Genomic DNA, 14,075 nt, shown 5'->3' with positions numbered 1-14,075 from the left:
ATGATAGCTCTAGGTCTTTCGTGTTGCAATCAACAGATCAGGAGCTTGTAATGTTGCAGAAATAAGTAAGAAATCTCAGAAGATTCGGTCAGAGGGACGCTTCTTAATAATTTCTGCAACATTGCAGGCTCCTGTTGTGTCGATTGCATCACAAAAGGCCTAGAGCTATCATTCAACTCCTGCTGTGGTTGTTTTGTATATCTGTTTATGAAATATACGATAAATCATATATATATCTCGTATATTTTATAGATATCTCGTATGTCAAATAAATTTCTCATATATCATATACATTTCTCGTATATTTGCAGTTTAGACGTAGGCAATATTTTAAGGTGAGTTAGAGTTCTACAAGGTTCACTTAACTGCGGTGATGTACGCAAGTCAGTACGCTCTAACACACGCATTAATCTTGACGCCTTGAACGTGGCCTGTTATGGAATATATTGCTTCGAAGTTTTACGTTGTTATCATGCTGCTGATCTCCCGGTCCTCAGTTGGTTCCTGTTGCACTGTGAGGGAGGACCATGGTAAGAGATGCCCTCCGAACAATAGCTCATGGTAATTAAGGTTATGGTTTTTGTGAGGACCACGTGGAAATGGAGTATCTGGCAGCCCCCCCCCCCCCTTTCCATCCTAAACCATGGTTGGTGCTGCCTTGCTGGGAGCATCAGTGTGAGTCCCGCGCCCGTTCTGGCAGGATGTTAGCAGTCTATGTCTTGCGTTTTTGTCTGCTCTCTTGAGCTAAGACTGTTTTTATTGTACGAAACTCACATTTTAAGTTTTCACTGTCTTGGAATATTTACGCTCGATAATATGGCGGTGCTTTGCTAATGAAAATGGATTTAGTATTTGTGTACTGCGTATATGTGTAAGCAGGTGTTAGTGTATACCATCTGTGCGCTCAATATCAAAGTTTTTTTTTTTTTTTGGGTGACCTCTGCCCAGCTCTCTATCTGCTGTAAACCTGTCCCATAACGCAGACTGCTTTATTTGCAAGTGTGACGTTGCAATGGAAATTCCATTCATATATCAGTTCTCGCCTGAAGTGAAGAGTGAGTGCATTACGTTGGTGATTGCAGGTCGTTGAGGGTCTGACTGGGCTTTGCTGCAGCTGCTAGCTCGGCCAACCTTGCATACCTGGCTGGCATTTCAACGTGTGCAGCGCCATAAGCATGGTAGGACTTCCCCCAACAGTCACGGAACTGTGATTTACCAGTGTTGTTTTCGTGGTACTGGCTGAGACGTTAAGGTTAAAGAACAAGTGTGAGAAGATGGGCCGTCTGAAAGCCTTTCAGAATCTGAACCCGCTCTTCTCAGGCAAGTACAAGAAGCTACTTGAAGAATATGGCTCCAAGGACTACTCGAGGCTGCTGCTGCAGGAGTCGCTGCAGGACTACCTCTCCTACGCCTGCGGACAATGCGGACACATCCAGAAGTTGCAGGTAAAGGTTAGAAACTCTTATGGTATTTTATTCGACAAACTGGTGGCCTACTAGAGAAAACTGTTGTAACCCAACTCTCCTAATGTATTGACTATAAACCCAGAGGATTTATAGTCCAGTAAAGTTATCATTTCTTCAAGTTCAGAGGCGTACTGGCGACACTAGTAAAGAAAACCCACGTTATAGAACCAGCTTTTATTGGAACATTCCGCTATCGGTAAGGTCTTATTAAGAGACCAGAACTGGGGTTCTGGTCTCTTTACTGCAGAATGAACATAAACACACTGGAAAACATACAGATAAGAATGACGAAGGTGATCCTATCTATCAGAAATCTTTTCCTACGAGGATAGACTGACGGCACTGGCGTTACTTTCTCAGGAAATGAATTCGACACGTGCAACACTTGGGTATCTTTACTGAGGAAACATTTCGCCACACACTGGCTTCATCAGTCCTAAACAAAAAAGAATGGTGAAGATCAGCTGGAGTTTGAGGTAAGCAGTCCCTCAGCCTGCAGTCGATGTAATCAGCCCATCAATCTTGAAAAGAATACAGCATATGCTCGAAGAAGTAGCTTTTATACTGTAGACAGGCGAGGACAAATTGATGGACTGATTACATCGATTTCAGACTGAGGGACTGATTACCTCAAACTCCTCATCTTCACCATTCTTTATTTAGAACTGATGAAGCCACTGTGTGGCGAAAAGTTTCCTAAAAGTACCCAAGTGTTGCACATGTGTCTACTGCATCAGTCTATTCAAATCTTCCTGGAGTGCTCGAATGTCCTCGTCAGAATGAATTCGACGGCCTATTTTGGTGTCATCGGCAAACTTGCCGATGTCGCTCTTTATGCCCTCATCTATGTCGTTTATGTAGATTGTGAACAGCAGGGGGCCCAACACTGACCCCTGTGGAACACCGCTCGTGACGCTTCCCCACTCTGATTTCTCCCCATTTATGCAAACTCTCTGCTGCCTATTTGTCAACCATGCCTCTATCCAGGAAAAAATTTCTCCTCCTATTCCATGTGCTTTAATTTTCCTCAATAGTCTCTGATGTGGGACCCTGTCAAAAGCCTTACTGAAGTCCATATACACAATATCATATTCATTACCATGATCTACCTCCTCAAATACCTTAGTGAAAAAAGTTAATAAATTCGTAAGGCAGGAACGCCCCTTTGTAAAACCATGCTGAGATTCGTTGATTAATTTATGCTTTTCAAGGTGGCTACGAACTGCCTCGGCAATTATTGATTCCATAAATTTTCCCACTATGGAGGTTAGGCTTATTGGTCTATAGTTCGAAGCTAAGGACCTGTCACCTGTTTTGAAAATAGGTATCACATTTGCCATTTTCCACTTATCTGGCACCATGCCAGTTTGTAGTGATATGTTGAAAAGATTAGCCAAAGGTGTGCTAAGCTCCTCTTTACATTCCTTTAGAACCCTTGCATACAGTTCATCAGGGCCTGGGGATTTGTTAGGTTTTAATTTATCTATTTGCCTAAGGACCATGTCACTTGTGACCCTAATAGTGCACAGTTTATTATCGTCCTGTTCTACATAATTTATCTCTACTGGAATATCGCTGGTATCCTCCTGTGTAAAAACTGAGAGGAAGTATGTGTTAAAAATTCTACACATTTCCTTATCACTGTCAGTGAGCTGACCCGAGGAACTTTTGATTGGGCCTATCTTGTCCCTGATCTTACTTCTGTATACCTGAAAGAATCCTTTTGGGTTAGTCTTCGATTCTCTTGCAACTTTAACCTCATAATCTCTATTTGCTTTTCTAATTCCCTTTTTTATTTCTCTCTTTAACTGAATATCGATTTCTTAATTGCCCCTCTCCTCTTTTGATTTGCCTATATATGCCTCTCTTTTGACCAGTCAGATATTTTAATCTATTGTTCATCCATTTAGGATCATTTTTGTTTGATCTGATTTCCCTATTTGGAACATAATTTGACTGAGCAGCTAGAACTATGCCCTGGAAAGCATCATATCGGCAACCATCACCACCTACCTGACCCCTAGTCAGGTCATTCCAGTTCAGCCCACCTAAGTAATTTTTCAGTCCTATGAAATCAGCCAAGCGAAAGTCAGGGACGGAGACTTGATTGCCATTATTAGGGGAATTCCATGATATGTTAAAACTGAGTGATTTGTGATCACTCTCCCCAAGCTCATCATTAACCTCAAGATTATTAATTAGTGTTTCCCTACTGGCAAGAACCAAGTCAAGGAGGTTATTTCCCCTAGTTGGCTCTGTCACAAACTGTTTTAAAAAACAATCCTGGATCGTATCAAGAAAGTCACCCGACTCTAAATTTCCTGTCAAATTGCTCCAGTCAATCTGTCTATAGTTGAAATCTCCCATGAATGGAACAAATTCCCCGGAGTAAGGTGAACTTTGGTTAGCTTTAGGCTGGACTGGTACATGTGTGTGTGGATGGATGTGAGTTAGATCTGCCTAGCATGGGCCACTGGATCTGCTGCAGTCTTCCACTATACTAATGTTCTATACAGGTCAGGAACTTGTCCTGATAAAAGCGTCTTCTACAAAGTGTTACATCTGCAATAAGTTGTTCTGGTTTAATTGTTTCTTGTGTGATGGAATAATTTTGATGGAACACTTGTTTGTGTGATGGAACAATTGTTTGTGTGATGGAACAATTATGTAGTGGAACAGTTGTATATGGTGGAACAATTGTTTGTGTTGGAGGAACTGTTTTTTGTGTGATGGCATGAATTCTGTTCCAGTATGTGTTAAACTAAATTCAACTAAAAGCTCTCGCATATTAAGGAATAAAGCACTTGAGAGAGAGAGAGAGAGAGAGAGAGAGAGAGAGAGAGAGAGAGAGAGAGAGAGAGAGAGCTCACAACCTTGCCAGGGGTGTGTTGGGTGTGGTCACTCAAAAGGCCTGCCAGCCACTCGGTCAGTGAAGGGGTGAGCATTATAGAGGTCAGAGACCCTGCTAGTGGTATACCACACCCTGCGTCACATCCACTCGATGTGGTATACCACACCCTGCGTCACATCCACTAGACGTGGTATACCACACCCTGCGTCACATCCATTAGACATAGTATACCATACCCTGCGTCACATCCACCAGGCGTGGTATACCACACCTTCACACCAAGTAGACCAGCTTTGTTGTATACCACACCATCACATCCACTAGATGTGGTATACCACACCGTGCGTCACATCCACTAGACGTGGTATACCACACCCTGCGTCACATCCACTAGACGTTGTATGCCACACCCTGCGTCACATCCACTAGACGTTGTATGCCACACCCTGCGTCACATCCACTAGAGGTGGTATACCACACCCTGCGTCACATCCACTAGACGTGGTATACCACATCCTGCGTCACATCCACTAGACGTGGTATACCACACCCTGCGTCACATCCACTATACGTGGTATACCACACCCTGCGTCACATCCACTAGACGTGGTATACCACACCCTGCGTCACATCCACTAGACGTGGTATACCACACCCTGCGTCACATCCACTAGACGTGGTATACCACACCCTGCGTCACATCCACTAGACGTGGTATACCACACCCTGCGTCACATCCACTAGACGTGGTATACCACACCCTGCGTCACATCCACTAGACGTGGTATACCACACCCTGCGTCACATCCACTAGACGTGGTATACCACACCCTGCGTCACATCCACTAGACGTGGTATACCACACCCTGCGTCACATCCACTAGACGTGGTATACCACACCCTGCGTCACATCCACTAGACGTGGTATACCACACCCTGCGTCACATCCACTAGACGTGGTATACCACACCCTGCGTCACATCCACTAGACGTGGTATACCACACCCTGCGTCACACCCACAAGACGTGGTATACCACACCCTGCGTCACATCCACAAGACGTGGTATACCACACCCTGCGTCACACCCACAAGAAATGTTACGAATCACAGAGTGACGTTAGTTCTTAACTTTCTCCTGGGCAGTTATACACGCTTAGAATAATGCTTACATAAATACTTACGTATACTTGCTTAGAATACGTTCATAAATACGTATGTGTGTATACACGCTTAGAATAACACGTACATAAATACGTACGTATGTATACATGCTTAGATTACTTTCATAAATGCGTATGTAGATGAATGGTTCAGAGAACCGACATGTTGATAAATTAGACACGTGTGCAACTCTTGGGTATCTTTATTGATTAATGGACTGAACACATCGACTCAAGGTTGAGGGACTGATTACCTCATTCTCCTCCTGTTCTTCAAGTTTCTCCTATGTATGGACTGATGAAGCCACTGTGTGGCGAAACGTTTCCTCAATAAAGATACCCAAGAGTTGCACATGTGTCTAATTGATCATAAATGCGTATGTATGTATATATGCTTAGAATAATACGTACATAAATACACATGTATACACACTTAGAATAATACGTACATAAATACACATGTATACACACTTAGAATAATACGTATATAAATACGTACGTGTGTATACATGTGCCTTAAAGCAGCGTAGGTAGAGGCGATGAAAGATACAAGAATAGATGAAAGAAAAACTGGGAGAGATGGGTAGCGCCTGACTGACCATGGATGCCTAAGATTTCTCAAGCAACCTTGAAGTCTGAGCTTGACTCAGCAAGACTTACGCTCAGCTTTATGAACTTGTTGCACACTATACGAGACATGTGTAGGGATTGGCGGTTACGTTTTGTGTACGTGCGTACACACACACACACACACACACACACACACACACACACACACACACACACACACACACACACACACACACACACACACACACACACACACCCACACACACCCACACCTCGACCCCTGCAACCACAATTAGGTGAGTACACACACACACAAACACAGGTGTACGGAGGCTCTCCTTTACCCCTAGGACCAATGTTTGGACTCCTGCTTGTTCCTAATGTACGTATATGATCTGCAAGACATTATTGTCACTACGGACGATGTGAAACTAATGAGGAAGGTAAAAACCGGTGAGGACAGTCTCGAAGATTAGTGTTACAATCTGTGGACAGAGTGACGAGAGTAACTAATGGAGTGTAGTCCTGGTAACTGTATAGGAGGGGGAGTCAGGCAACATACCTGGACCTGTAGGTTACCTGTAATTGTTTTCGGAGGTTACCGCTCCCGCCGCCCGGTCCCAGACCAAGCCTCCTGGTTGCTGTCCTGATCAATCAGGTTTTTTTTCTGCTAATGACGTAGACGAGTCTGAGTGATACGAAATATAAAATTGTTAACCTTCACGGTGGTTACTAAATGGATCCCACCAGACTAAGAGGGAGGTAGTGAAGGCAAACATCATACGCAGTTTCAAGAGTAGGTATGAGGGGCGTAATAAGTTAAAGGGCGCTATCACCCTAGGACCTTGTTATGTATGTGAAGCTTCTCCTCCTTAAAGTCAAAACATGTGCAGAACTGGGAAACTTCTACAGAACTTTTACTGCCAGAGTATAAATTCAATCAAACATCTATAGTGGGAATCATTGACGTCCCTTGAACTGTACTCCTTGGAACATTGGCGAAGATACATCATAATTTACATCTGGAAAATATTTAAGAGATTGGTCCCAAACCTGTACTCCATGTGAACAGCAAGAGTCTTGGTGTACTGGGCAAAATACTACCAGTGAAAAGTAAGGAGGCTATTGAAGAGAACACGGTAAGTGTAAGGGGACCAAGACTTCAGCACTCTCCCTTCGTGCAACAACTTCTTAGCTGTCTTCAAGATAAAATCTAATCTCCTTTAATCAAGCAGGCTGTAGTGCATGCATAAAAACAAGAAAGGAGGAGTACTGCAGCAGGTCTACTGGCCCGTGCTATCTTTTGAAGTTACCCAAGGTTCTCGATTCAACAAGGCTACTCGGCATTTATATTATGACCGAGTGGCCGTACGGGGGGAACTGTCGGAGTGGGCAAAGGTTACTAACTACTGGGGTTCCCTAGGTGTGCAAGGAACCTAACAGGTTTGAAAAGCAGGACCAGAGACTGGAGTGCAGCCTAGGGGAGATAACCTACAAATGTCATTGAAAGAAAAATGTCTAGGAGTCAGCATATTAAGCATATCGCCATAATCTAGGGATCATCGCCCCCGCGACCCACTCTCGTACCAGGCACCGCTTGCTTGATACTCATAGTTTTGAACCAACCAGTCTTATGCAAATATCGCAAACCAAGCGATACAGGATGCAAAACAACCACCATGGGAGGAGTGGAGTGGTAACTCTTTATTGGAGTGAACTCTCCAGTGAAGACGTCCTTTGGGATCGTATTTGCTTGGACATCCTCCTTTTTTCTGCAACTTTGCAAGCTCCTGATGATGTGTTGATTGCGACACGAAAGGCCTAGAGCTATTGTTCTACTCGGTCGAACTGGAAAAAGCCTTAAAGTAAGAGTACAACATCATAAATATAACATTAGATCTGGACAAGAGTCTGATGCTTTTTTTATTCATGTGAGAGATTTTGACCATAGAAATGATTTTCAGACGGTCAAGAAAGTTGCATCAAACAGGTTTATGGTTGAGAGAAATATAATTGAATGAAGGTTCATAAAAAAATAGTTTTGATTTTAATATAAACATTGGTATAGGATTATACAAATTAGATTCATTTATAATTAGTAAAATTTGGGAAGAATTTAATCTATGTTTGACAAGTCCTTGACCATACCACCCGCATCATAATGTAACGGGTGTAATGTGACGGGTGTAATGTGACGGATGTAATGTGACGGATGTAATGTGACGGGTGTAATGTGACGGATGTAATGTGACGGATGTAATGTGACGGATGTAATGTGACGGATGTAATGTGACGGGTGTAATGTGACGGATGTAATGTGACGGATGTAATGTGACGGATGTAATGTGACGGGTGTAATGTGACGGATGTAATGTGACGGGTGTAATGTGACGGGTGTAATGTGACGGATGTAATGTGACGGGTGTAATGTCGGACGTGACCGTCAGGTGATATCTCAGCCTTATATAGCTTTCCGCTGTTATGTTATTATTATTATTATTATTATTATTATTATTATTATTATTATTATTATTATTATTATTATTAATGTTCCTGGATAATTTGAGAAATCACGAATGCGCTTGGAATTTCACTATTTTTTCACAGTGGTTGTTTTATATATTGTGATATCACCTATTTACTGTGATCTTATTGCCTACATATAATATATATACATATAAATTATTTATATATATATATATATATATATATATATATATATATATATATATATATATATATATATATATATATATATATATATATATATGTATATATATATATGTCGTGCCGAATAGGCAGAACTTGCGATCTTGGCTTAAATAGCAACGCTCATCTTGCCATATAGGACAAGCGAAAATTTGTGTATGCAATAATTTCGCCAAAATCATTCTGAACCTAACAAAAAAAATATATATGATTGTGTTTGTTTAGTACTAAATTACTGTAAACGTATTTAAAATATATTTAATTGGGTTAGGCTAAAATAAATTGTTCTTGTTATAATAAGGTTAGGTAAGTTTTCTAAGATTCTTTTGGTGCAAAATTAAAAATTTTTACATTAACATTAATGAAAAAAATATATCTTTAAACGTATAAGAGAAAATTTCGGAAAGGACTTAATTTTAAATGAGTTCTTGCTAATTGACCAGTTTTACATATTCGGCACGACATATATATATATATATATATATATATATATATATATATATATATATATATATATATATATATATATATATATATATATATATATATATATATATGAGGTGTTTTAGTGAGTGATAGAGAATGTTGTTGAAACATGGGTTATCTTTCCTATCTTGAACATCGGTCTGGGAATTCTCTTCGAAGAATTCGTGAGTGTCTCGCTTAAACCACTCACTCATGTTTTTGCTTTAAGTTCCGTGTGTTGACATTTAAAGTGTCCAGTGTGTTCCCTTTAAGAATTAGCGCAATGATGAATACAGACATTAGCGACGGGATGGACTCCTGTGAGAGCCTGTCTGCAATCCTAGGTGCACGCACCTAGTTGTACCTGCACAGCCGTGTTAGAAAAGACTGAGTCCTAGCTCAGTGCTGTGATACCTACCTTGAATCTGTTAACACTTAGCCTCCGCTTCTCTTTTGTTAGTGCACTTCTACACTGTCTTCACGCTAATATACTTTTCTTGTGCCTCTGCTTCATTCGTCCCTCTCACTCTCCATTTATCTATCTTCCATATCAAGAATTATTCAGCTGTATTTGTACAACATTCCCTTTAAAATAGAAATATGGAATACATATTCTTGGGTGAGGCGTCATCTGAATATATGTAAAGAACAAACTTAACGTTTTCTTTACATAAAACATCGGTATCGTAATGGTAACGTAAAAGTCGTTCAGGGAAACAGGAAAGTCTAGTTTCACAGAAAAAGGTCACCATCATGAGGATTCTTTTTTTACATCAATGTTAAAGGTTTACCTGGAGAGATACCTGGAGAGAGTTCCGGGGGTCAACGCCCCCGCGGCCCGGTCTGTGACCAGGCCTCCTTAGGTCAGTGTCCCAGGATGCGACCCACACCAGTCGACTAACACCCAGGTACCCATTTTACTGATGGGGAACATAGACAACAGGTTGAAAGAAACACGTCCAATGTTTCTACTCTGGCTGGGAATCGAACCCAGGCCCTCGCCGTGTGAAGCGAGAGCGTTAACCACCAGGCCACCAGAGGTACGTACAAAGTTACAGCAGTGGTTACTACACGCATTACAGCAGTGATTACTACACGTATTACAGCAGTGGTTACTACACGTATTGCAGCAGTGGTTACTACACGTATTACAGCAGTGGTTACTACACGCATTACAGCAGTGGTTACTACACGCATTACAGCAGTGGTTACTACACGCATTACAGCAGTGGTTACTACACGCATTACAGCAGTGGTTACTACACGCATTACAGCAGTGGTTACTACACGCATTACAGCAGTGATTACTACACGTATTACAGCAGTGGTTACTACACGCATTACAGCAGTGGTTACTACACGTATTACAGCAGTGGTTACTACACGTATTACAGCAGTGGTTACTACACGTATTACAGCAGTGGTTACTACACGTATTACAGCAGTGGTTACTACACGTATTACAGCAGTGGTTACTACACGTATTACAGCAGTGGTTACTACACGTATTACAGCAGTGGTTACTACACGTATTACAGCAGTGGTTACTACACGTATTACAGCAGTGGTTACTACACGTATTACAGCAGTGGTTACTACACGTATTACAGCAGTGGTTACTACACGTATTGCTGCAGTGGTTACTACACGTATTACAGCAGTGGTTACTACACGTATTGCAGCAGTGGTTACTACACGTATTACAGCAGTGGTTACTACACGTATTGCTGCAGTGGTTACTACACGTATTACAGCAGTGGTTACTACACATATTACAGCAGTGGTTACTACACGTATTATAGCAGTGGTTACTACACGTATTACAGCAGTGGTTACTACACGTATTACAGCAGTGGTTACTACACGTATTACAGCAGTGGTTACTACACGTATTACAGCAGTGGTTACTACACGTATTATAGCAGTGGTTACTACACGTATTACAGCAGTGGTTACTACACGTATTACAGCAGTGGTTACTACACGTATTATAGCAGTGGTTACTACACGTATTACAGCAGTGGTTACTACACGTATTACAGCAGTGGTTACTACACGTATTATAGCAGTGGTTACTACACGTATTACAGCAGTGGTTACTACACGTATTACAGCAGTGGTTACTACACGTATTACAGCAGTGGTTACTACACGTATTGCTGCAGTGGTTACTACACGTATTACAGCAGTGGTTACTACACGTATTACAGCAGTGGTTACTACACGTATTACAGCAGTGGTTACTACACGTATTACAGCAGTGGTTACTACACGTATTGCAGCAGTGGTTACTACACGTATTACAGCAGTGGTTACTACACGTATTGCAGCAGTGGTTACTACACGTATTACAGCAGTGGTTACTACACGTATTACAGCAGTGGTTACTACACGTATTGCAGCAGTGGTTACTACACGTATTACAGCAGTGGTTACTACACGTATTGCTGCAGTGGTTACTACACGTATTACAGCAGTGGTTACTACACGTATTACAGCAGTGGTTACTACACGTATTACAGCAGTGGTTACTACACGTATTGCTGCAGTGGTTACTACACGTATTACAGCAGTGGTTACTACACGTATTGCAGCAGTGGTTACTACACGTATTATAGCAGTGGTTACTACACGTATTACAGCAGTGGTTACTACACGTATTACAGCAGTACTACGCACATTACAGCAGTACTACGCACATTACAGCAGTACTACGCACATTACAGCAGTACTACGCACATTACAGCAGTACTACGCACATTACAGCAGTACTACGCACATTAAAGCAGTACTACGCACATTACAGCAGTACTACGCACATTAAAGCAGTACTACGCACATTACAGCAGTACTACGCACATTACAGCAGTACTACGCACATTACAGCAGTACTACGCACATTACAGCAGTACTACGCACATTACCCGGAGAGTATATTAGTGCCACGAGAGTCGGGCAAGTAATGGCCCACAGACCTTGACCCGGGAAGCCTGGCCTGGGACCGGGTCGAGGAGGCGGTGAACTCCAGGAATCGCCTTAACATGACGTTCAGTATAACGTAACAGGACCAGTTGAAGTCAGTGAGAAAACCGTCTAAGGTAAACAGCTGTGTCAGGGTAACCAATGCTACATCAGGAAGGTTAATAATCAGTCGTGGTTCAAGTTCTCTAATACACTAATTTTTGTCAAAATTGTCTAATAATTTTTATTTCTGGCTTTTTCTAAACATAATATATGATAATTAGTTTCTGAATAAAGTCTTATAAGAGAGATAAGATTTTGTTCGGATTTTTAACCCCGGAGGGTTAGCCACCCAGGATAACCCAAGAAAGTCAGTGCGTCATCGAGGACTGTCTAACTTATTTCCATTGGGGTCCTTAATCTTGTCCCCCAGGATGCGACCCACACCAGTCGACTAACACCCAGGTACCTATTTGCTGCTAGGTGAACAGGACAATAGGTGTAAGGAAACGTGTCGGAATTTCCACCCGCCGGGAATCGAACCCGGGCCCTCCGTGTGTGAAGCGGGAGCTTTAGCCACCAGACCACTTAGGCTAGTCTAGCAAAGTCTGATAGAGTACCCTAAGTAGTGTTTACAGCTGATCAGACTTTGCTGGACTACCTTAAGTAGTGTTTACAGCTATCAGACACTGATAGCTGTAAACACTGAGGCTAGTGTAGCAAAGGTCGTAAATTCGTGTAAATTGAAGCTTCAAACTATTGGACAGATGAACCGGAAGTCGTCGGAACATATAAAGGCAGTTCAGAGTGGGAGTGAAGTTTGATCCGAGGACTCGGACACGCTCTCCTCTTGTATACATCTTTAATGCCTCCTATTTCCCCAGGCACTGTATAACACCTACGGGTTTTGCGCTCCCTCTCCATGAACGTTAGAATATTTCTTGAGGTCACATCCTTCAATCCTACCATCCTCCTCTCCTGCCATCCTCCACTCCTGCCGTCCTTCACTCCTGCCATCCTTCACTCCTCCACTCCTGCATCCTCCACTCCTGCCATCCTTCACTCCTTCACTCCTGCCATCCTTCACTCCTGCCATCCTTCTCTCCTGCCATCCTCCACTCCTGCCGTCCTCCACTCCTGCCGTCCTTCACTCCTGCCATCCTTCACTCCTCCACTCCTGCCATCCTTCACTCCTGCCATTCTTCAATCCTGCCATCCTTCACTCCTGCCATCCTTCACTCCTCCACTCCTGCCATCCTTCACTCCTGCCATCCTTCACTCCTGCCATCCTTCACTCCTCCACTCCTCCCATCCTTCACTCCTGCCATCCTTCACTTCTGCCGTCCTTCACTCCTGCCATCCTTCACTCCTCCACTCCTGCCATCCTTCACTCCTGCCATCCTTCACTCCTGCCGTCCTTCACTCCTGCCGTCCTCCACTCCTGCCATCCTTCACTCCTGCCATCCTTCACTCCTCCACTCCTGCCATCCTTCACTCCTACCATCCTCCACTCCTGCCATCCTTCACTCCTGCCATCCTTCACTCCTGCCGTCCTTCACTCCTGCCGTCCTCCACTCCTGCCGTCCTTCACTCCTGCCATCCTTCACTCCTTCACTCCTGCCATCCTTCACTCCTGCCATCCTTCTCTCCTGCCATCCTCCACTCCTGCCGTCCTCCACTCCTGCCGTCCTTCACTCCTGCCATCCTTCACTCCTCCACTCCTGCCATCCTTCACTCCTGCTATCCTTCACTCCTGCCATCCTCCACTCCTGCCAACCTCCACTCCTGCCATCCTCTACTCCTGCCGTCCTCCACTCCTGCGATCCTTCACTCCTGCCATCCTTCACTCCTGCCATCCGTCACTCCTGCCATCCTTCACTCCTGCCATCCT

General features: G+C 43.1%; 1 protein-coding gene across 2 annotated transcripts in view; it reads left to right on the top strand.

Moving 5' to 3' along the window:
- Positions 1-652: 652 nt before the first annotated feature.
- The window catches only part of LOC128690000 (EGFR adapter protein), a 446,918-nt gene continuing 433,495 nt past the window's right edge, over positions 653-14,075 (top strand). Inside the window, exon 1 of one of the 2 annotated variants that reach the window (XM_053778475.2) lies at positions 653-1,451. In XM_053778475.2, coding sequence (XP_053634450.1) covers positions 1,275-1,451 — 177 coding nt within the window. In that variant the 5' untranslated portion in view covers positions 653-1,274. The remainder of the gene's footprint in view (positions 1,452-14,075) is intronic. The other variant, XM_053778477.2, reaches the window with a different exon arrangement.

Source organism: Cherax quadricarinatus, chromosome 25 (assembly GCF_038502225.1).
Source record: "Cherax quadricarinatus isolate ZL_2023a chromosome 25, ASM3850222v1, whole genome shotgun sequence".
In the NCBI taxonomy this organism is placed as follows: domain Eukaryota; kingdom Metazoa; phylum Arthropoda; class Malacostraca; order Decapoda; family Parastacidae; genus Cherax; species Cherax quadricarinatus.
This window is presented reverse-complemented; position numbering and strand designations above follow the sequence as displayed.